The sequence below is a fragment of the Peromyscus maniculatus genome, chromosome 23 (genome assembly GCF_049852395.1).
Source record: "Peromyscus maniculatus bairdii isolate BWxNUB_F1_BW_parent chromosome 23, HU_Pman_BW_mat_3.1, whole genome shotgun sequence".
Taxonomy (NCBI): Eukaryota; Metazoa; Chordata; class Mammalia; order Rodentia; family Cricetidae; genus Peromyscus; species Peromyscus maniculatus.
The window spans coordinates 35,708,276-35,732,622 of NC_134874.1; the positions used below are offsets into that span (position 1 = coordinate 35,708,276).

At 44.1% G+C, this 24,347-nt stretch overlaps 1 protein-coding gene and 1 long non-coding RNA gene across 2 annotated transcripts in view; both read right to left on the minus strand.

Annotated features, from left to right (window-relative positions):
- The window catches only part of LOC121826239 (uncharacterized), a 188,488-nt gene that overhangs the window by 52,247 nt on the left and 111,894 nt on the right, over nucleotides 1-24,347 (minus strand). The window lies entirely within an intron of this gene.
- Nucleotides 1-24,347, minus strand: part of LOC121826416 (cytochrome P450 3A25-like) — a 79,950-nt gene that overhangs the window by 19,929 nt on the left and 35,674 nt on the right. Inside the window, 5 exon segments of the mRNA XM_076561119.1 lie at nucleotides 635-687; nucleotides 3,187-3,280; nucleotides 4,012-4,197; nucleotides 6,370-8,293; nucleotides 13,998-14,107. Coding sequence (XP_076417234.1) covers nucleotides 635-687; nucleotides 3,187-3,280; nucleotides 4,012-4,082 — 218 coding nt within the window. The 5' untranslated portion in view covers nucleotides 4,083-4,197; nucleotides 6,370-8,293; nucleotides 13,998-14,107.

Here is a 24,347-nt window from a genome sequence, read left to right on the forward strand (position 1 = left end):
TCTGAGGATGAATGAGAGGAGATGCAGAGACAGAGGCTCCTCCACTTGCTTGTGTCTCACAGCACAACAGTGACACCTCCTCCAACCTCTCTCCAAACCGTCAGCTACTCTGTGGCACCATTGAAGACATAGGCTCAAAGGAGAACACAGTGCTTTACAAATACCTCACATCTCTTCTTCAAAGTCATCAGAATTAGATATACGGGGAATACCCATGTTTTTCTAGTAAATTTAATATTTTAATTGCTACACATGTTTTTAGGATATAGATGAGTTCCCAGTCTATTTTCGTACATCTCCCAGTGTATCTTTCAAAAGTGAACATTACTTTTAAGTTGATATAAAGGAGTTCTGGGTTTGACTAAAACTGAATTGGCGTTGAGATGATCATGCATTTCTGAGCACATATTAGAAGGTTCTGAGCATTAGGTGCAAAGACATTGAGTCTTGGAGCCCTTGATTAATCAGTCCAGAAGATGTCCCAGTAGGGAATACCCCCATGGAATTCTTGCTGTTCAAATTCACAACTGTCATGTATTAGACCCTGGCAGGACAACCTCCAAAGGCCTTGTCCTCATGCAGTGGAGTGCTTCATTCAACAAGTCTACCCAGTAGAAGTTTCCAGAATACTCACCCCCATATTTTCCCATACTTTTTATAGCAGTCTATATCAAATTTCCACAAACCCTGGAAAAAGAAACAAAGTCCAATCCATTATTGGCCTGCATACAGTGGATCCCTTCTCTAACTGGGGTGCAAATGACTCAAATTCTGTGAAATCAGGCTTCCTATCCCTCACCAGGGATTAGAGGCAAGTTCTTATTAGAGACACCTGAAGGGGCAGGGGAGACTAGAAGAATTGTCTGGAATGGAGAGTTTAAGGCTGGTCTTGAATTTTCTCAGTGTTGTATCCATTGAAAGAACTGTCCTTACTTATGAATACCAAGCAGTTTCTTGTCTGAGGTGTGTGTGTGTGTGTGTGTGTGTGTGTGTGTGTGTGTGTGTGTGTTGTCTTTGAAATCCTAGAACACTCTGAAATGTTCCTCAAGAATCCAAACTAGGGGAATATGCACAAACCTTCTATATCCTGGTTCAGTATTATCCCGTTGTTTTATTAGTACAAAAGTGACAGAGTAAAGCCAGACTTGGTGGCACACAACTATAATCCTAGCACTCAGGAAGAAGCAAGAAGATGGAAAAGTTGAGGCCAGGGTGGATGTCATCTCAACATCTAAACGAGGGGAAACAAAAGAGCGATAACTGGCCAAGGTGCAGAGAATAGGACGCTTCAGAAACTGCACTAAATGGGACATCGCCTCTGTATAATGATCTCCTTCCCTTGGCACAGGGGTAGAAAGATTGCATGAGCCAGAGACAGAAAACACTACAACAAAAACTGTTTTCAAGGACACAACAGGGCATTTGCACATATGAACTCACAGTGACTGTGAAAGTGTACACAGGACCTGAGCAAGAACAAACCAGACAAACCCTAGCACGGAGAGGAGAGGAGAGGAGGACATGAAGTGCCCCGCCCCCCCAATCTGAGCAGCTTTTGGCAATTGGCCAGGGCTGGGAGAGGAAGAGTTGGTTTTCCTTAAGGGTGTGGCTCAAGACAGATCAACCACAATCCAGTGTGTGGTTATATACACAACTGAGAGTGTGCAGACAGCACCAATCAGACTCCATGGGTTACAGAAAAATACACAAAGTGGGTAGGTAGGGAAGGACTGGGGATGTGGGGGGAGCTTGGGGTGGGCAGTGAATACAATCAAAACGCATTGCCTGAAATTCTCAGAGAACTAATGCAAATTGAGAAAACATAAAAAGGATCATCAAAAAATTAAGAAGCAATAAAAAGAAAAACGAGAGAAGATTGAGGGTGAGTGGAGGTAATGGGGAAATCATGATGGGATCCAGGAATCAGTGAGAGGCCCCTTTCTACAGCAGGACAGAGCGAAGGAAACACTAGCTCTGAGTTTCCAATGCCAAAGTTGAAAAGAGGAAATGTTCTGTCATGACATCATATCTGTGACTTAATGCAAAAGAAGATTCAGGAAGGGAAATGTGCTGGGGTGAATATGAAAAGTGTTCCCCTTTCAAGGGGGATGGCCTTAAGGCTTTCTCAGGCAGTTGTGGGGCAAGAGAGGTCTCGTTTAGATCTCAGGCCTGCAATAAACTTCTAACTGTAAAACTTGGACTCTGACAGGCAACTGGAGTATGTGGGGAAGGAAATCCTAGCAGAGAGCAGCCGGCTCGCAGGCTCTGCTGATGGCCTGCAGCATCTGAGCTCATTATAATCTAGCCAGATGCCAGCCTTGGCCGATCAACCAAAGCCATAAAGAATCAGCCAACATTCATGGTCCTTGTTGCATTTATGGTGCACTTTCAGTGTCTCTAGAGATTTGATAAAATCATCCTTCCTGGGATGATTCTATAAAGGAATCTGCCTTCACTTAGAAAAGCAAAAATTCTTTTGTCCTATGGTATCTGAGGGTGAGAGACAAGCACTAACTTGTTTCATTTGCAGCCACATCCTACTCAGACTGGCCCTGAGGGTGCTGTCTTGGAGAAAAGAACCAATGCAGAACACCATTACTTTCTCAAACCCTCAAAGATGCCCTGGGTATTAAGACAGTATGGAGTCATTGAAGTAGCTGCAGGGGACACAGGAGTCCCTGAGAGGTTTCTGGTAAAGGGGAATTCCCTGTAGTCAACACACAGGCGTCCTGATGCAGGGATGCTGCAGAGCTGGCCAGCAGGAAGAGAAAAAGTGCTGCTCCTGAGCCCAGTGTGAAGTCTGGTCTAGTGCATACAGGCTGCTGTGGTGCTACTGTGACCAGGCATGCTTTTCTGTGAGTTAAGGACACCTGTGCCTTCCTGGAGGCTCCACTTAGGGAAACCCCAGACATCTCCCGCTCCTGTTCACAGTCTGAGCATGAAGTGCTGAACACCAGGCTCTGATATGTCTGCGGTCACAGCTTTCTAACCACAGCTGCAAATATGTCAGCAAATCCTAAAGGGAAGCCCGAGCACTCTCCTGGATGGACACACACAGTTTCCAGTGGTCTGACACCCCAGAACTTTCTCCCTAGGACTGGCGTTTGCATCTATGGAACTGATCCATAAACAGATACACAAGAAGTCACATCCATAAGAAGAAAAGAAAGCTCAAACAGTACTCACATTTCCGTAGCCCAAAATGGTTCCCAAAAAAGGCAGAGGTTTGGGTCCAGGAATGCCGAGCTTCTTAAAAATCCCATTAGAATAGGTCCCATATCTATAAATTAAAAGAAAAAGCCAAGAACATTTTATCATGATCCAACCAGCAATGGAGACCCTCCCTCAGGATCAGTGCTAGCTGTCGTCTGCTCTAAAAACACAGCACTGAATAGGAAATGGTTCTGGGTTCTGGATACCGAAAGACATAAAACAGCTTGAGTTATCCACAGGAAGGGTGTGTCAGGTGAGGGTTACAGAAAAGAGGGAAGAGTAGATGCCGACCCTCCTACAATGTCTAGGATGCATGATGGGAATTTGTAGAAAGCATGTTAGGGGATGAGAGAGAGAGCAATAGACATGTGTATGCCCAGGGGAGAAGCCTTATACACGTCATTAGTGCATGCTAAGGAAAGCAAGGAGGCAAGGACAGTGAGAAGTTTAAGCACCTCCATGATCTTGGGACTCCCCAAACTCAGAAGGGCTGTAGTGGTGAATTGTTTATAAATTCTCTGGATTGATGTTGGTTAGTCTGAGTACAGACTGAGAGCCAACTCCATCTTCCCAGGAGCAAGTCTTGTCAAAACCCTCTGAGCCATAAGGTAAGAGCTGGAGGGAGTCAGAAGTGTATAATGTCATTGGCAATAATGTCAGTAGGAACTGCACTACCAAAGCCTCGATTTCAACTTCTCCTCCATCTTCTCTTCGGATGTTCTAACAGGAAAGGGAAGGGGGCCTGTGTATCACTCCAACTCCAGTTACAGATAGGGAGAAGCTTGGACAGCTACTCACATGTAGATGAGCACCAGGCTGGTAGCCAGCAGCACCCAGGTTTCCATGGAAAGGCTGGGGATCAGCTCCATCTCAGCTTTCTTCAGGAGTTCTGGCTCCAAGTTTCCCTCCCAGCTGAGAGTCTTGCAGGGCTCCCCTGCTGTGCCCAGCTGAGATCCAATGAGACCAGTCTGCAGTGTTTATGTGCTGAGAAAGGAGGTGGTGTCAGGGATTCAGCCAGTAGAAAGTCCTCCCTTGCACTGCCTGAACTCGGAGAACTGAGATGGCCTTTTCAAAGTTCAAAAGTTCATGCACAATCCTACTCTGACCTCCTTTGAATACATATTCTAGGTAAATATTTGTTCTTCCAGAAACTCAATTAAATCCATTGGCACTAAATTTCTTCTAATTTGCAGGTCTCTTTCATGCATGTTCTCATTCCAAAACACGTTGAAAACATACAGAGAAACTGTACCTACTGATCTTCACCAGTGCAAGGCTTCCTTTTCGTGTGTGTGTGTGTGTGTGTGTGTGTGTGTGTGTGTACAATGGGTGTCATCCTCTGTCACTTTCCACCTTATTTTTCAAGACAGGATCTATTACTGAACCTAGAGCTTGCCATTTCAGCTAGACTGCCTGGGAAGCAAGGCCCTGAGGACCACCTTTTCTACCACATACGTCCTCCCTTTCTGCCGTTATAGACATTTGCCAGCAGCCCAGTGAATAATACATGGGTACTAGAAACTTTAACTTGGGTCCCTTTCACAGCAACTTTTCAGAGTCATTTGCATAGCCCCCAATTCCATTTCCTGTAAGGTTCCTCTATATCCATTAGGACTTGAAATTATCCATCAAAACACAGCTCAGAAAAAAAATATGAACCTGGTGGAGTCATTTCTCACCAATCACACCCAACAAGGAGAATCACCCTGTGTGCTGCCTAGTTATTTATGTTGACTTGACATAAGCTAGAATCAATGTAGAGGATGGAGCCTCAATTGAGAAAATGCCTCCATAAAACCATGCTGGCCGGGCGTTGGTGGCGCATGCCTTTAATCCCAGCACTCGGGAGGCAGAGCCAGGTGGATCTCTGTGAGTTCGAGGCCAGCCTGGGCTACCAAGTGAGCTCCAGGAAAGGCGCAAAGCTACACAGAGAAACCCTGTCTCGAAAAACCAAAAAAAAAAAAAAAAAACCATGCTGCAAGCAAGCTTATTAGTCATTTTCTTAATTAGTGCTTGATGGAGGAGGGTCCAGCCCATTGTGGATAGGACCACCCCTGGTCACATGGTCCTGGTTTCTATAAGAAAGCAGGCTGAGCAAGCCATGGGGAACAAGCCAGTAAGTGGTATCCCTCCACAGCTTCTGCATTAGCTCCTGCTTCCAGGTTCCTGTCCTGTTTGAGTTCCTGTTCTGACTTCCTTTGATGATGAACAGTGGTATGGAAGTGCAAGCTGAATAAACCCTTTCCTTTCCAAGTTGCTTTGGTCATGGAGTTTCATCTCAGCAATAGTAACCCTGACTAGGACACCCTACTATGGATTACTTTTTTCCTCTGTACAAAATGGATCAATTTCCTCTCTAAATTTTACTACTATTCTGGGGTGCTGTGCATCTGTCTTTAGTGACAACTGCCTTACCATTGGTGGCTGATGTGCTTGGCCTCCATCTGGACATGAATGCTGTTGCTTGATTCTTTTGTACCCATTGGCCTTAGATAGATAGTTTTTCGGATGGATGGGTATATGTCTTGGCCAATGATCTGTCTAGTTTGCAGTCTACAACAGGGTCATTTGAAAGGCTGCTAAATACTGCCTAGTGATCCCTCAGCTTCCACGCCATCCATCCATTTGTGGTCTTTCCTGTAAGGACCAAATGTCAACAGAATCCTGGTTGATCATCCTGAGCTTCTAGTGAGAGTGGCTTTGACAGAGGCAATTCGTCTTGCATTAGCAAGTTAGGAAGTTTAACATGGTCAGACTAAGTCCATAGGTCCCATTCAAATAACCTGTCAGGATGTCTACCAGATACAAAATATTCAGCAAGGGCCTACAGATATAGCAGTGAATAATACCTAAATAATTCCTTGACTATCTCACAGACTGATAGAAAAATGTGCAGGAAACCCCAAATAACAAAGGTGTGGAGGACAATGGAGCATGAAAGAGAAGGAAGAGGTGAAATCCATCATTTCCTCAAGACCCCAACCCTGTAGCAACTGGCTCATGTCTGTAAAAACAGCCTTAATCTACTCATGAAAACATACCCTCCACAGCCTTATCCATCCTGAGAGTTCAGTCTCTTTGTTGGGTTACATTTAGACTAAGTTTCTAATACATAAACTTGAGGGTATGCATTTAAATCAGAGAAATTGCACTTACCAAATTACAATAGTGGTGTGTGGTTTTTAAAATTTCCGCATATAAGAAAGATAATAGAATATATAACAGGATATGGATTACATGCTTCTGGCATTAAGACTTAATCCTGGACCAGCTGGCAAGAGGCATCAGATTGGCATGGCCCCTGGAAGCATCTCTGTCTATTGTAGGCACCAGAGTGATGATATATATGTCTCCTGGTCCTCAGCAGGTATTTCACGAGCCCTCATCCAATTTCCTGTAAGGAAGCTGAATGAATCTCAGTGGGTCAGAAAAGACAGACATAGAAATGTGTGTCTGGGAAGCTGCTGTGTGGAGTGGAACAGAGAAGAGAGGTTCATGATTGGTGAGTGTGACCAAACTGCAGTACATGTGGTATGAGCTTCTGTTATGAGTAACATGCTATTATTACCCAAAATGTAAAGTATTATGATGAAATTAGTGCAACAGAAAGGTAACTTTTAGTTTTTTGAGACAGGGTCTCCCTATATAACTCTGGCTGTCCTAGAACTCATTATGTATGACTAGGCTGTCCTTGAATTCACAGAGATCCATCTGCCTCTACCTCCTGAGTGCTAGGGTAGGTGTGTGCCACCAGGTCTGGCAGAAAATAACTAGTTTTAAGTGTGCAATTTATTCAGTACACTCACTTTTATGCACACACTCCTGCTAATCTGAAACTGTGTGGATTCCTTCCTGTTCTCTATCCCATTACTGACTCCCCATTGTGTGTCTGTCATTGTTGGATGACTCACTCTGGGTCCTTCAAATCATGAAGATCATAGACTACATGTGATTTTTACACCTGGCATGTTTCACCTAGCATGGTGTTTGTCAGGTACTTCTATAGCATAGAATCTATACAGATTTGAACTTTACCCTCAAAAATCTAATCTCCAAAACAGATGCTGATGACAGCATCTTTCCCTCCACAATGACCTCACAACAGACCAAATCAATACTGGACCTAGATTGGACTTAGGACCTAAAACGGCAAACTGGGTTCATGGCTGCCTTTATCTAGTGAGAATGGGACACTAGTCCAGTCCCAAGACTTGCCATTCTCCCCACAAATTTTCACTGCAGATGAAGAATACAAGTAGGGTATCAGAGGGCAAAAGTTTTACAGTAACATTACCTTGCATGATGTATTTACTGTGTCTGCAAGAGATAAGAGTTCAAGTTTGCATGGATTAAAAGATGAGAGTTTGTTGAGGGCAGAGTTTGCTTTTATGGCCTGAAGTAAGCTAGCTTTTTTTTTTTGAGCATGCATACTAGAAACATGGGGTCCACAGTTGATCCTGCTGTCGCTTGTGGTACCCCTTCCCCCTAATTCATACCAGGGAGTAAGTCAGCAGAGGAAAACGTTCCCCGGCCTGCCATCACTGCAGAAGGCCAATTTAAATGGCAATGTGCTTAACCCGCTGACCCTTCCACATGCACTACGAGGTAGGTGTGGTTGGTCAGCAACCTCACTTTCTAGAGAGGAAAACTGAGACCGGGAAGACTGAAGGAACTGTCCCTCCACCACTGTGTCACACTGCTGGTCCATGCTGGAGAACGACACAAACACTGGCCATCAGATGCCACAGCATGCACTCTGTCTCCATGGCCATCTGCATAGATGCCCTGCGTGGCAGTGCCTCCAGCAGCCAAGATCTGTGTTCTTGTCTCTTACCTCCATCCATTTCAACTGCAACCAAGCCATCTCTTACGATAAAGGAGATTGTCTTTTGACCTGCCGACCTTCTCCTGTCCTGCATCTGATCTAGTCTTGATCACCCCGAGATTCTTTCCTCCTCCAGGCAAATCTCCTCCTGCACCATCTTACACAGAAGCCACTGGATTCTGAGAGTGTGAGATGTGGTCACTCATGATTGACATTTGATGTGACATCAATAGAAATTGCTAGCTTTGGAAGAACCTGTATCAAAACAGAAAACAACACATTTCATTAACACATTTACCATCACTCCTAACTAAAAATCACAGTACTACAGTTTGGATATAGTTTGAACTCCAGTTCATGAGTCAGAACTGAACTCCAGTATGGTGGTGTTCAGAGGTGGTAGAAACTTCAGGGAAGAAGCATAATGGGAAGTAGATATTGGCTCCCATCCGGTGCTCTAGATTCCTGCCCTGCCATATGACCTATACCTCTTTTTTTTCATTTTTCTTTATCAAGAAATTATCTACTCACACTACATACCACCCACAGATCCCACCTCCTCCCTCCTCCACCCCCCCAGCCCTCTCTTCCAAGCCACCCCGCACCCCCACATCTCCCAATTCAAGGTCTCCCATGGGGAGTCAGCAGAGCCTGGTATGTAGCTAGAGTTTTCCTGCCTTGCCCACAGTCAGGACAAATCTCTCTCACCCGCTAGTCCCACAGACGCTCAGACCCAACCAAGTAAACACAGAGACTTATATTGCTTACAAACTGTATGGCCGTGGCAGGCTTCTTGCTAACTGTTCTTATATCTTAAATTAATCCATTTCTATAAATCTATACCTTGCCACGTGGCTTGTGGCTTACCGGTACTTTACATCTTCCTTGTCCTGGTGGCGGCTCCAGGCCGTGTCTACTGCCTTCCTGTTCTTTTATTTCTCCTCTCTGTTAGTCCCGCCTATACTTCCTGCCTAGCCACTGGCCAATCAGGTTTTATTTATTGACCAATCAGAGCAATTTGACATACAGACCATCCCCCAGCACAGCCAAGTGCCGATCATCTCAGACACCTGCACTCAGGCCCATGGTCCTAATCATCCTCAGGCCCATGGTCCTAATCATCCTCTATGCGGACCTGGTGGGTAAAGCCACAGAGAACCCAAGAACGGGCTCCCACAGCATATACAGTGAGCCTAGGCAGGTCCAAGCCCCTTCCCACTGCACCAAGGCTGTGCAAGGCATCACACCACAGGCAATGGATTCCCAGAAGCCTGCCCATGTACCAGGGATGGATCCTGATGCCCCTGCCTGGGTGCACCCAAAACAGTTTGAGCCAAACAACCATCTTCCATATCCTATCCAGAGGGCCTAGTCCAGTCCCATGGGTGAGTGGACTGGGTGTGGGAGTGTGGCAGAGGGTGAGGAGTGGGGGAAGAGAACAGGGAAATGAGAGGGTCAGGCTGGAACAGGAACAGAGTGGGAGGGCAGGGAGGAAGATACCATGATAGATGAGGACATCATGGGAATAGGAAGAGGCAGGGTGCTGGGGAGGCTCTCAGGAATCCACAAGGATGACCCCACCTTGGTCTGCTGGCAGTGGTCCAGAGGGTACCTGGACTGCTCTACTCTGGTGACTGGTCTAGGGAATAACCTATCTGTCATCCTAGAGCCTTTGTCCAGTGACTGATGGAGGCAGATGCAGAGATCCATGGCAAGGCACCAGGCTGAGCTCCAGGAATCCAATTGATGAGAGAAAGGAGGAATTCTATAGGCAAGGGACGTAGAGATCATGATGGGAGGACATGCAGAGATGACCGGCCAAACTAGTGGAAGCCAATGAACTGTGGATCTCTACCTCTTAATGATGCTCCCACCACAACACACCCTGCCATGATTTCACAGATTCAGGGATCCTGCCCATAGTCAGTGATAAACTATTTGGAATCATATCTTCTAAAACAATGGGATAAATAAAATTATTTTTCATACACCAAAGTCTCAATATCAGCAACACCTGCATATCAATGTTTCTTGAAGTACTCACTATTTATGATTGCTAAGTTATAAGACCAACATAGTTTTTAAAGAAAATATAGCATAGAATCTTTTCAGTCATAAAAAGGGGAATAAAGTTATATTATTTGTAAGAAAATGGATACAACCAGAAATAAGCAAATTAAGCATATTAAGTCATCCTCAGAAAGACAAATATTGGATATTTCTGTTATTTGTGGGTCCTAGCATTGGTGGACACAAAAAAGTATTTATGTACATATGATATGAAAGCAGAGTGAAGCTGTCTGGGAGGACTGAGGGTAGAAATGGGAAAATGGAGGGGAAAGGGAAGGGTAGCACACTATGTGGGCTATGATCAAAGTACATTATATAGGCGCATATATAGGTGCATAAAGGTGGCCTTATATAATCATGCACAATGATTGGGGCAGAAGTGTGTTATCATGGATGTGTCCATACTCCAGTGTGAAGATACCACTCTGGGCTTGGAGAGAAGCAACACCAAGAGAGATTTAAGACAGGAAGTCAGACTAAGGACAAAAGGTAGGGTGACCTAACCGCACTGTCCAAAGGAAGTCACCAGTGGAGTTCTGACACCTGAGAAGCACTCCACACCTGTCACTCACTCACTTCACCTTGGGAAGACATTACTATTCTCCTTCCCCTGTCCTGCCCAAGGAACTACCTGTTCTTAGTTCCCAAGTTCTAGCATACTATGAGCTAAGTTCAAAAATAGCAAGCATGTGGACTTTAGGAAGGAGAGCAGTGGGAGGAAGGTGACTGAAGCTGTCTGCCATGTAGAGTATGTTGCAATTTGAGTGAAATTACTGACGGTGACAGTTATTGGCTGTTGACTTGCAGCATTATCACACTGGAATAATCCCTGTTAAATATTAAACAGAGACCTCAATTAACCACATAAACTTCATGAATTTCAGTTTGTCCTCACTCTGTGTTGGGAACTCTGACAAAAGGGACTTGGCTCAGCCCAGGTGTACACACTTAATAACAACTGTACTGCTGTCCTCAGGAAGTCATGTCTTTTACTGCTTCCCCCAGGTAAGGTATGCTTAAATACACCCAAAGGGCATATGTGGGAAAACCACTAATAATGACATATACCTCATGTTTTTCTGTAGTAGTGTCTCACTGGTGTAATCATACCAAGAAAATCCCTCAATGAACAATTAATCCTTAGTAAATTCAGATATTAATCAATGAATATTAGGCAGATACATTAAATAAAATTGGGATTCCTTAGTGACCACTCTAATTTTTCTGAAAAGTGGTCAACAACATATCCAAAAATTATGCTAGCCAAAGGAAAGGCCAGAAGAAGCCATTTGAATTCAAATGTCTTCCTAGCCATTAAGTTATGGGAGAAAAGTCAGTCTTAATGATGACATGACTGTAGTGACACCAGAAGATTGGAGATACTTTCCAGGAAAGGGGAATGGGCCGTCTAACACTCCGCTTCTATTCTAATGGGTTACAATGAGTGCAATGTGTACATTTTCACTAGAGAATAACATCAACTTATGAGAAAACATAAAATTCTTTGGTAAAATTAAATATATAAATAAATCTCAAAACAGATTCCCATAATTTGGGTTGGTAGTTCCCCTCTTCATCATTTCATAAGATACAAAAGGAAATGGGTAAAATGTCAACCATAATTGGTATATGATATATAAAGATGTAATTTGTGATGTCAATGGTATAATGGATGGAGGTTGAACGAAAGAATGCAACTGTTTTATACAACCTACAAAAAGTTTAAATGAAGTTTACAAGTGATTATTGTATTTGAACATGTTTCATGTATTCCTCTTGTCAGCCACTGAGGATAGACCTGTAACATGTACACTGAAGGAAAAGAGATCAAGTCTGCTTGGCTGTCTGGATGCCTGTTCATTATTCTTGGCTGTTTGAGAGGAAAACTTTAGGTGAGGCTCAGCAGATATACCTTCTGGGTCATCCATCTTCCACACGGATGTGTGTCCTTGGACAGAGTCTTTTGAAAGCTCTTTATCTAAATCTTAATTGCATTCCTTTCTGCTGTTTTGCATTAGGTATTTTCTGGGTTTGGAATGTTCTCCCACTTTCTGTCAGTTGACTCCTACACTACCCCCAGTTTTAATGAATCGCTAAAAAGGTTCCTAGGTTAATAAACTAGTCAGATTTATAGGTATAGTTCATGATAGCAAAATATGTTGGTATTGAGAGCTTCTGCTAAGTATATCATACATACATGGAGATCTTATGTGGCTTACATTGGTTCTTTATTTTCCAGACCAATCAGAAATGAAACACAGATTGGTGTTTCACAACCTGCACCTAAATAACATTGTCAACAAAAACTCTTTTGCATAGAGATCCCATTCCAACTACAAACCATGGGGATGTGACAGTTTGAATGTTTACTGTCCCCCAGGGGCTTGTGTGAATGAACACATGGTTCCTCTCTGATGAAGCTAATTTGGGAGGTTGTGGAACCTGTGAGACAAAATGACAAGCTGATAGACAAAGGTCACTAGGTCCAGGCTTTGAGATCCTACATTTCCTCTGCTTCTGATTCTGTGTCTTCTTCCTGGTCAGTACCATGTGATGATGCCACAAGTCGTGAGCACTATCTGTATGATGGACTATACCCCTTAAGATGTAAGTCACAACCAACTTCTCGTCCACTAAGCCGCTTCTATCACATACTCTAACAGAGTGCTGGGAAAATTAGCATAAAACTATGCCAAGAATTAGAGTGTTTACTGTGAAATTTTGACCATGTGTCTTTTAGGCCTTTAGTTAAGGTTTGTGGTAGAAAAGTCAAAAAGCTTTGTGATATAGGTTGAGGAAACCCTAGGCTTTCACCAAGTGCCTTCCCCCACTGAGCGTTCTTGCCAGGACAGAAGTTACTATTTTAATAAGTCATTGAGAATTAGGCATATGTCCCATGACCATCCAGGAGAACATTCCGATATGCATTGCAAAGACCCAGAAAAAGGAGAGGGTTCGACTCTGTTTGGAGACCTGTTTGACTGGAGAGTGAAGTAAGACTGAGAGAAGAGTTGAGACTAGGGAATGGGTCAGAAACCTGATGGCCAACAGCAAGTGTCTGATCTTGCTGTGCTCATAAACCTTTCATTAACTGCATTTTGAAGCCAATCCCTTCCTGAGCCTTTTAGGCATTCATTACTAACCTACCCATAGAACTTTATTCCATAAAGTTTAGGAAATATTTAGATATTTTTTTGATCCTAGATGCCAGAGAGAGAAGAGAGTAGGAAATTTTATAACTGCTAGGGGGTTCAAGCTCCTAAGAGGAGTAGATATGGGGCTAGGTGGTCTTACTGGAAACATAGGTCCACAGAGCCACAGATGATGCCAGGTCTGATTAACACCCAGGAAATTAATTCCTTACCCATTTGTTACACTCATCGGAAGGCATGTGATAAGATGAGGTGGTTATGTGAAGGTGATAAAGGTCGGTAGTTCATTCTCAACAAACTCATGAAATTGTAACCATGTGGTTGGGATTTTCTGAGACAAGAGTCCCAGTTTGCTGGCCTGGACCTCACTATGCAGACCATGCTGGCCTCAGACTCTCAGAGATCTGCCTGCCTCTGGCTCCTGAGCGATGGTATTCAATGTGTGCTCCACCACACACAGCTTAATCAGGGCTTTAGCCTTAGTGTGAACTTGCTCCTCTTTTGACACTTGAATGTACACTGTGCACTCTTCACTGTGCATTCTAGTGATGTCACTCTACAATGCTCTTAACTCTTTTGAATTATTTGTGAAATTCAGAGAATGGGCAGAGTTGGCTACCAGCCTGGTGCCCTAGTCTCTTCAGTAATACATTCAAATTATATGTGGTATTGAATAAAGATGGTGAATAGGCTTGAAAAGAAATACTTTTATTCAGCTAGGTGGTGGTGGCACATACCTTAAATCGGCACTTGAGAGGCAGAGCTAGTCAGATCTCTGTCAGGTTGCGGCCAGCCTGATCTGTAGAGTGAGTTCCAGGACAGCCATGGGTACACAGAGAAATCCTGTCTCAAAAAAAAAAAAACAAAACAAAATGTTAGAAATATTTGTATTCTCCACATAATAATGTTCATTATAAAATATTGAATGGAGAACATTTGACATGAATTTAACTACTAGAGTAATCATAATTCTTCTCATTGTTATTAAAACCATAAATAAAATTACAGGCTATCATTTACTCTAATCAGAGCCCAACTGTAATGGATGGAGTCAAGTGTCAGAGATGAACCTCCACACTTCAGTCATGTACTTAATGATTTCCTTTACACTAGACAGTTGATAATACTATGCACAGACATTGACCCTGTTCAGAGAATGTACTAACTTCTTAACCATTAAGATTACAGACAGTGGATTAAGCCCATCTTCATTTGGACTTCATTCAAAGGTAAATTTGAGTCTATGTGTTCTGGGACACAAAACCCTTGATGAATACAGATGGACTCATTAGGGAAATTCACACACCAGTTATGATGCCAACTCTCAACACAACCTTTAGGACAATTGATTTTTATGGTTGAAGAAGCCCTTGCCCACTAGACACCAAGGGACCTTGAACAAACACAGTGAGAAGAAATGAGTGAACCATCCCCAACTCTAGAAGAAAATAGATAAGGTCCATTAACTACAAAGATGCTTTACAAACACATGAAAACTATTAATTTTAATACATATTATCTAACCTGTGGCAAGATTGCACAATGAAAGCAATCCCCCAGACATTAATTTAGTAAAATATTTATTGACCACCAGCTGTTTATAGGGCCTGAATCACATATGTTCATCAGCTTATCAATTGTTGGTTGTCCTGTAGTTTCATTAACAAGTGAGTTTTAGTTTGATTTTACAGCTAGTGAGAAAGCTTTTGCCCATCAAATTCTGTAACCTTTATAAGAATGGAAAGTGGCTAAAATTCAGTTTAGATTAATTTTAGAGTATTTCAGCAAATTTGATTTAGTCTAAAATTTAAATCCAAGTTGCTTCCAATACAATATTTTACAAAAAGAGAAAGAAGTGAAAAGTTTAAATTTGGGGTTTTCACATTTTAAAAGTGTTTACTAAAGCAAATGTAGGAATACTTGGTTTGTACAATTATCATGCTTAGACTTACAGCTACAGGTTTTAAGGCTGTTTTAAATTGTCCCCAGTTTTGGTCTTCCCTATGTATTTCAGCTGAGAATCTGACGTGATTTTTCTCATGGTATAGACTCAGGCAGATGGATAGATGGAGGGGTTGGTGGTGAGGTTTTGCCTCCACAGTACTGGGCTGAAAGGTGTGTGCCTGATGGACTGGGGTGTGTGGAAATGACTTTAGATTACATATTTAATACATAAGAACTGTCGCTTTTGCCTAGTTCCCCCCCCTTTTTTTTCCTTTGAAAGGATGTTCATCTAAGACAGAGGAATTGAAATCATTTCCTTAGAATTCAAGACGGCAGGAAAACTGGTTATATGAGACTCTCCTCTGGCAAGCCCCACTAAAATCATGACTGCTTAACAGAGGAATTTCAAGCTTCCCTCCAGATGCACAGGTTTGGGTTTAGTGCCCTCAGTTGTCAGTTATGGTAACTGAGGCTGTAAAAGTATCTTGTTATGGGGTAGACTGGAGAGATGAGGACTATCTTACATTTAAATGGTGATTCTATTCTTAAAATCGTCTTCTTAAGTGCTAAGAAATTTTCTAAATTTTCTTTTTTTGCCAGACAAACTTAATCTGCAATTTCAAAAGATTGATTTAGAATTGGCCTCTCTGTAATAGAGATAGTTTTGCATGATTTCTGGGCCTTGGTGCATAGGGTATATACATATTGATGTCGAGGTGGGTGCCCCTTCTGTTCTTTCTTTCTTTCTCTCTTTCTTTCTTGTTTTTTTTTTTTACATTTTTATTGATTCCTTGGGAATTTCACATCATGTACCCCAATTCCATTCGCCTCTCATTCCCTCTGTATCTGCCCTTTACCCTTGCAGTGTCCCCCCAAAAGGAAAACTAAAAAAATAAATAATGCAATTAAGATGAAAATAAAATAACAAATAAGAATATTAATTAAAAAACAAAAACAAACATACAAACGAAAACAAAAAAACAAAACCCACTTTACTCCTCGGCCTTTCCTGCCTCGCCATCGCCTCTGCATTTGTCTTGGTGGCACTGGGAGCTGCCATGTGTCAAGCAGGATACCCTTTGTCCACACAGCTTTACTTGCAAATGTTCATTTTGTAATGTGATGTTGGTCTGGTACGAGGCCTCTGGCTTTTGGTACACCATCAGTACTAGACCCTCACTGAAAATCCTCTTGGATATCCTGCCATTGCCCTGAGTTACAGAGATCTCTGTGGCTATGGTTCTGAAGGACCAGTCCTTTTAAATGCTCCTGCAGGTCACAGATGGAGTAGAGGTTGGGGTGTGCCAACTCGAAGCTCTGGATGCATGTGTGGGTGGTAGCTGAGTTGGTCTGACTTGGCTGCTGGGACCATCCCCCTAGGTGGGGGACAAAGGCAGCTTTCACAAGAATGTGTGTGGGTGGGGGTTGGGGGGCAGTTCTTCTATTAGGGGTGGGGCCAGCTCTCCCATGCAGAGGTCATAGGGGTCACTTAGCTCTCCTGTGAGAGGCCACAGTTCTTCCTGGGCTAATGATGGACTGGGCCAGTTCAGCATGGTCCTTATACTTCAACACATGGTTTACATGGGCCCCTGTGGTAATACGGGCATTGGAACCAACACAGACTGCAGCTGTGGCAGGACAATGAACCCAGACATGGCCACTAGCAGTGGCTTGGGCCCAGATGTTACCATAGCCCCAGGTGGCAGCACATGACTCTCAGGCATGGACCCATTAGCAGTGTGGTCCCTAGACTCCAACATGGCTTCAGGTGGCCGCCCAGATCCCAGACAGTCTCATGACCCTCCAGGGTAACAGGAACCATGGACCTCAATCCAGACCCTGGCTGCAGTAGCGGCGTGGACCCAGACACGGGCCCCTGGCCACACAGTGCAGGCCTGGATATCAACATGGCCTTGGGTGGCAATGTATGCAACTCAGGTCAGATTGGCCCCAGCAGCAGCACATCTCTTGGACCCGAACATGGCCACAGGTTGAGGCCCAGAATTCTGGCATCCTTCTGGCTTTTGGTGGCAAACACAGGCTGTGGACTATGGACCCAGATACAGTCTTCAGTAGCATCCTGGGTGGGGAAGTCACCACGGCCCTGGGTGGCTGCAGAGATGGGTGAACTTTCTATAGAACAATTGCTAACAGAAAATACATTTTGTAGTAAATATTGTGAGGTTGGATATTTTTTATTAAAAAATTTTTTTCATTCATTTTATACACCAATCAAAGATCCCCCTCTTCCCTCCTTCTGTCCCCCCCCCCCAGCCTCCCCCTCCCAACCCACCCCTACTCCCCCTCACAAGAAGACAAGGCCTCCCACAGGGAGGCACATCCAGTAGAGGCAAGTCCAAGCCCTTCCCCCTGCCTCAAGGCTGCACAAGGTTCCCATCATAGGTAGTGGGCTCCACAAAGCCTGCTCATGCACCAGGAATGGATTCTGATCCTACCGCCAGGGGACCCCCCTCAAGCAAATCAAGCTACACAATTGTCTTGCCATGCAGAGGGCCTAGTCCAGTCCCATGAAGGCTCCACAGCCATTGATCCAATTTTCATGAGTTCCTACTAGTTTGGTTTGGTCATCTCTGCTGGTTTTCCCATCATGATCCTGATGCACTTGCTCATGGAATCCCTCCTCTCTCTCTCTTTGACTGGACTCCTGGAGCTCTGTCTGGTGTTTGGCTGTGAATCTCCGGATCTGCAGGCCTGACCGAAGAGCTATTCCTGCTATACCTCTTACCTGCTAAAAACTGGCTGGAGGATTTTAATGGCCCTGATCCTTGACATCTGACAGTTTCTTTTCCATCACAGATTCAGACTAGATGGATATCTTCAGTGGTGACAGATGGACAAGATCAAACAAGGTGATAGATCAGTGGTATCTTCAGAGAATATTGCTCAAAGACAAGGGAAGTTGACTGAATCAATCAAAGAGAATCTTACTGGGCAGAATAACCTTTGCCTGTTATCTTCATTAGGTTTTTATTGGTGTGATAAAACACTGACCAAAAATATCTTAGGGAGGAAAGGGTTTATTTGACTTCCATTTCTCCATCACATCAGGGCAGGAACTCACAGCAGGAACTGAGGCAACGTAATGAAGGAGTGATGCTTATCGACTTTCTCTAGAAGGCTTGCTCAGCTTGATTTCTTATGTAAACCCAGACCACATGCCCAGGGGTGGCAACTCTGGCAGTGGTCTGGGCCCTATAATATCAAACATTAATCAAGAAAATGAACCACAGTCTTGCCTAAAGGACAACCTGATGAAGCTGTTTTCTCAGGTGAGGTTCCCTCTTCACAGATGAACTGGGCTGTATCATGATAACAAAGAACTAAGCAGCACAGATGTGATTCAGTCTTGAGAAGCTGAGGCAGAGAACACCAATGTTTTTGAAGCTAGCCTAATTCCCATTAGTCCCTTTGAATTCCATTGGTCCTTTTTAACTCCCTCTATATTTCATGCTATTATTTTATTTTTATTAAGAGATTTTCTATTCACTTTACATACCAACCACAGCTTCCCCTGTCCTCGCTCCTCCTGCCCCCCAGCCCTCTCCCCAACCCACCCCCATTTCTACTTCTTCCAAGGCAAGGTCTCCCCATGGGGAGTCAGCAGAGCTTGGTACATTCAGTTGAGGCAGGTCCAATCCCCTCCTCCTTGCACTAAGCTGCACAAAGTGCCTCAGTTGTGCATTAGGCTCCAAAAAGCCAGCACATGCACTAGGGATGGGTCTCAATCACACTGCCAGGGGGCCCCCTAAGCAGTTCAAGGTAAACAACTGTCTTGCTTATCCAGGGGGCCTAGTCAGTACCATGAAGGCTCCTCAGCTATTGGTCCACAGTTCATGTGTTTCCACTACTTTGGCTTGTTGTCTCTGTACTTTTCCCAGTCATGGTCTTCATATCCCTTGCTCATTTTATTCCTCCTCTCTCTCATCAACTGGACTCCTGGAGCTCTGCCTGGAATGTGGCCATGGATCTCTTCATCTGCTTACATCTGTCACAGATGAGGGTCCTATGATGACAGTTGGGGTATTCAGGCATCCTATCACCAGAGTAGACCAGTTCAGGCATCCTCTCAACTATTGCCAGTAGTCTATGGTGGAATCATCCTTGTGGATTCCTGGAAACCTCCCTAGCACTCTGCTTCTCCCTATTCCATGGTGTCTTCATTTATCATGGTATCTCTTTCCTTGTTCTCCCACTCTCTTCCCGTTCCAGCTCAAACCTCCCTCTCCTCTAAACTCCCATCCCCTGTCTGTTTCTTGCCCTCCATTATGCCTCCTCACCCCCAGGTTGCTCATGTAGATTTCATTCATTTCACCATTTTGTTGAGTATTTTTGCATCAATGTTCATGAGGGAGATTGGTCTGTAATTCTCTTTCTTTGCTGCATCTTTGTGTGGTTTGGGAATCGGGGTAACTATAGCCTCATAAAAAGAGTTTGGTAATGTTCCTTCTCTTTCTATTGTGTGGAACAATTTGAAGAGTATTGGAATTAGCTCTTTTTGAAAATCTGGTAGAATTCTGCAGTGAAAGCATCTGCTCATGGGCTTTTTTTGGTTTGGAGACATTTAATGACTGTTTCAGATGTTTAGATGCTTTGGCTCTAAAGCAGTTGTATATCTAACAGAACCTGCCACATAACTGCGTGCGTGCGCGCGCGCGTGTGTTTGTGTGTGTGTGTGTGTGTGTGTGTGTGTGTGTGTGTGTAATTTGTGTGGATGAGGGGGTGACATTCCCTGTAATGGAGGCAATGGAGGCAATACCTTGAAGGACCAGTCAAATCACATATATTGGGAGTCTTTGGCTCTAGGCAAGTGTATACCTAACAGTACAGGGGCTTAGATGTGTGTGTGTGTGTGTGTGTGTGTGTGTGTGTGTGTGTGTGTGTGTGAGAGAGAGAGAGAGAGAGAGAGAGAGAGAGAGAGAGAGAGAGAGAGAGAGAGAGGAATGAGGGAGAGGGAGGAGAAAGAAAGAGCGAGAGACAGAGACAGACAGAGAGAGATGGGCTGTAGGGAATGGACACCTAGCAGCAGAAGCACCTTGTTGGCTGTGTGTAAACAGTGCTTTGGTTCTATGAAGGACACCTCACAGGACCAATCACCTAGAGGTGTATGTGGGGTTGTGTTTTTGTATGGGTGATACCTCTACCTCACAGAACTTAACACCTAGTAGCATATGTGGGGATTTCCTTGTATGGTGGCTATCTTCTAGGACCTCATAGCTAGCTGAGCGTGTATTGAATTTGTGAAGGCATTTGTAGGAGTATGCACGCCTGAGTGTGTTTCTGAGTTTGTGACTGTGTACCTAGCATCTGATGATAGGGGAGGGGTGCATATTGGTAAACTAGCTGTGTAAAAATATTGCACTATAAATATAGAAAAAGAGGTAGGTATCAGGACCTGACACCTAGCCCTGAGTAGACAGCTTTGTCTGTTATGGAGTGGGAACAGCAGGACCTGACCTCAGACACTGTGTCTCTCTGTCTGTCTCTGTCTGTCTATTTCTGTCTATGTCTCTGTCTGTTGCTCTCTGTGTATGTGTTTGGCTGTAGGGAATGGACACCCAGAAGTGCAGCACTTTGATGGTTCTGTGTAAATAGGGCTTTGGCTGAATGGGGGAGACCTTGTTGACATGACAGCTGGATGAGAGTGCATGAGCACGTGCATGGGATCATACAAGCACATGTGTCTGAGTGTGTTTGTGAGTATGTGGCTGTGTACAAGGCATTTGACTACAGGGGAAGGGTACCAACTAGAAGACTAGCTCTGTATGGTCCTTTGGATGTAGGGGAAGAAGTGCCCAGCAAGATGTGACACCTAGCTCTGGGGGTGTGGCACTGCTATAGCTGAGGCGATTTCTATCAGGAAAGTGACCTAACCATGTATGTATATGTGGATCTAAGGAAGAGATAAATACTAGACCCTGACACCTGTGTTATAGCATATGGACAGCTGTTTGTGGCTTCTATTTGCCTAGTCATTGACTCATTTCCTCTAAGACAGCTATCTCCATGACAATACAGCACACTCTCTGACCACTCACCACAAGTTCAAGCACATGTGCACACACACGCACACACAAACACACACTTTTCTTTATAACATCATCATCTTCATCACTGCTCCACATATATTACTATTGAACATACATGGCTGCAACCCCCCTGATTTCCTACATAGACTGCTAGGTGTCATGTCCTAAGGAATCCAGACAGCTCCCAACTGCTGCCACCCAACATACACCATTGTGTTCATAAGACACACTGCAGAGAATCCCCCTGCTTCTCCCACAGACTCATCCCACTATCAGGGGCTGCCCACACAACAGGCCTTGCTAGCTACTGCCCCCTAGTCCTGCTGCCAAACCCACCTATGTACAACTAGTTATCATGTGGCTGGACACTCCTACCCCTGCCACTATAGCCTGAAACACACTGTTTGGTTTCAGGCTTTGCTGGAAACCTGCCTGAGGCCTGGATGCCCTACTGTGTATTACATCCTCAGGACTCCCCAGTCCTAACCTGGATATTGTGCATGATAATGGCCTCATCTAATAAGTTTCTCTTCCTTCACCCATCCTGCTGCCACAAAAGCACTGCTAATTTTCAGGCATGTTTAGACCCATGCCCCTGTCTGGTAGTATATGTTGTCAACAGAATGGTGCTATTTTGGGTAAGACTTGAAGCCAATTATTGTATATGCATACAATATACTTCAATATACATGACTGAAATCTGCACAGAGTGGTAGTAGGAGCATGTTAGCATGAAACTTCATATGTCAGTGATGGAGGTGTCTAAAAGGGCCTTAAAATTGCAGTGTTTGTTGGGTCAGTAGTCTATTTTGGGGGTAAGGGTGTGTGTCAACATTGTCTGATACCTAGCATGCCATGCGTGATGGAGCTTGGTGTTCAAGTGAACCTGACACACAGCACTTTATATGCACTGTGGTTTGGACAGGGGTTAATGTCCAGCATGTCCCAGTAACTAGCAGTAGAGCCTGAGACCCAGCACATGGTATAGCATAGGAAGGAGTCCAGTAGAAGCTGATGCCTAGCAGTGTGGATGTGTCTTCAGCAGAAGGAGGGTGTCCGTCAATGCTAATTGCTAGGTATTTTGCAAGACCTGACAGGGGAATGTTCCCAGCATGGTCTGATGCTGTCGATTAATGTGGGGTATGAGGTTAGACTGGACCTGGTACCTAGAGTGGATGTGTGGTCACAGGGGTAGTGGTGTGTCCAATGTGTTTGATGCTAATTGCATGTCAGAGGGGAGCAGTCGAAGAACAGGATGTCAAGCTCCGCACAATCCCAACTGAGTATGTGTCAGCTTATGGCTGGTGTCCGTCAAGGTCTGTTCACATTTTGAAGTAGGTTGGCAGTGTGCAATGTGATGTCCGAGTGTGCTTGACACTTCAGAGTGTGTGTGAGGCACTGAAGGAGCCAGCAGAGCCTGACACCTGACAGTGCATGTGAGGCAGCTGCAGGGTGAGGTGTGCATTCCAGGGCCTTCAGCTAGCCTTGTAGGAGTTGCCATGGAGTTTGGAATGACCAGCAGGTCTGATATCCAACAGGGATATATGGGTTGATGAAATGTCATATCCTTTGGGCCCTGATGCTAATATTGTAGATTGTAGTGGTTGGTTGTGATGTTCAAGAGGGCATGAACCCTAGCAGTGTATGTGGAATTTCAGTGATATTAGGGTGTTAACAGGGGACCAATACTAGCAGAGTATTTGGGTACAGTGGCAAGAGAGTGTCCTGTATGACCTCATAAGCAGCTGTTAATAAAGGATTGTATGGGTTACATTCTGGATCCAGACCTAGGAATACATGAGAGGTATGTGTGATGGTTTGTTTAGCAATGCCTGATACCTAGCAGTCAGTGTGTGGTTTGGTGGGAAGTCATGCATCGCCCAATACTTAGAAGTGCATTAAAGGGTGTGTGTGTCTGTGTGTGTGTGTGTGTGTGTGTGTGTGTGTGTGTGTGTGTGTGTGTGATGAGAGATTATTTGTCATGGTCTGACAGCTGGTAGTTCAAGTGAGGATGCATGGCATAAATGTTCAGAATTGAAACTTCTCATGCAGCGAGCCCAGGACCTGGTACCACTGCCTAGATGCCTCCCAAACAGATCAAGCCAATCAACTGTCTCACCCATTCAGAGGGCCTGATCCAGTTGAGGACCCCTCAGCCTTTGGTTCATAGTTCATGTGTTTCCATTCGTTTGGCTATTTGTCCCTGTGCTTTATCCAACCTTGGTTTCAACAATTCTCGCTCATATAAACCTGGGACTTATACAGGGATACTTGGCTCAATCTGGGAGGAGGGGACTGGACCTGCCTGGACTGAGTCTATCAGGTTGATCTCTGTCCTCGGGGGTGGCCTTGATCTGGAGGTGGTGGGAATGAGGGGTGGGCTGGGGAGAAGGGGAGGCAGGCAGGAAGGGGGAGAACAAGGGAATCTGTGGCTGTTATGTAGAACTGAATAGTATTGTAAAATAAAATAAATAAAAGAAAAAAAAGAATATTTTAAACAAACAGAATTGAAACTTCATCTTGGTGGATCTTTCTTGTGATGAGTATGTAATGTCCTTCTTGATCTCTTTTGATTGATTTTAGTTTCAAGCCTATTTTGCTTGATATTAGGATGGCTACACCATCTTGCTTCTTAAGACCATTGGATTGGAAAGACTTTTCCCAGGCTTTTATTCTGAGGTAGTGTCTATCTTTGAAATTGAGGTGTGTTTCTTGTATGCAGCAGAAAGATGGGTCCTTCTTTCATATCCACCCTGTTAGCCTGTGTCTTTTTATAGGTGAATTAAGTCCATTGATATTAAGGGATATTAAAGACCAGTGATTGTTAGTTCCTATTATCTTTTGGTGGTGGTGTATATGTACTTCTCTTCTTTGGGATTTACTGCTGTGGGGTTATTTATTGCCTGTGTTTTGGGGGGTGTATTTGATTTCCTCAGGTTGGAATTTTCCTTCTAGTGCTTTCTGTAGGGCTAGATTTGTGGATAGGTATTGTCTGAATCTAGTTTTGTCTTGGAATGTCTTGCTTACTCTGTCTATGATGATTGAAAGTTTTGCTGGGTATATTAATCTAGGCTGGCATCCATGGTCTCTTAGTGT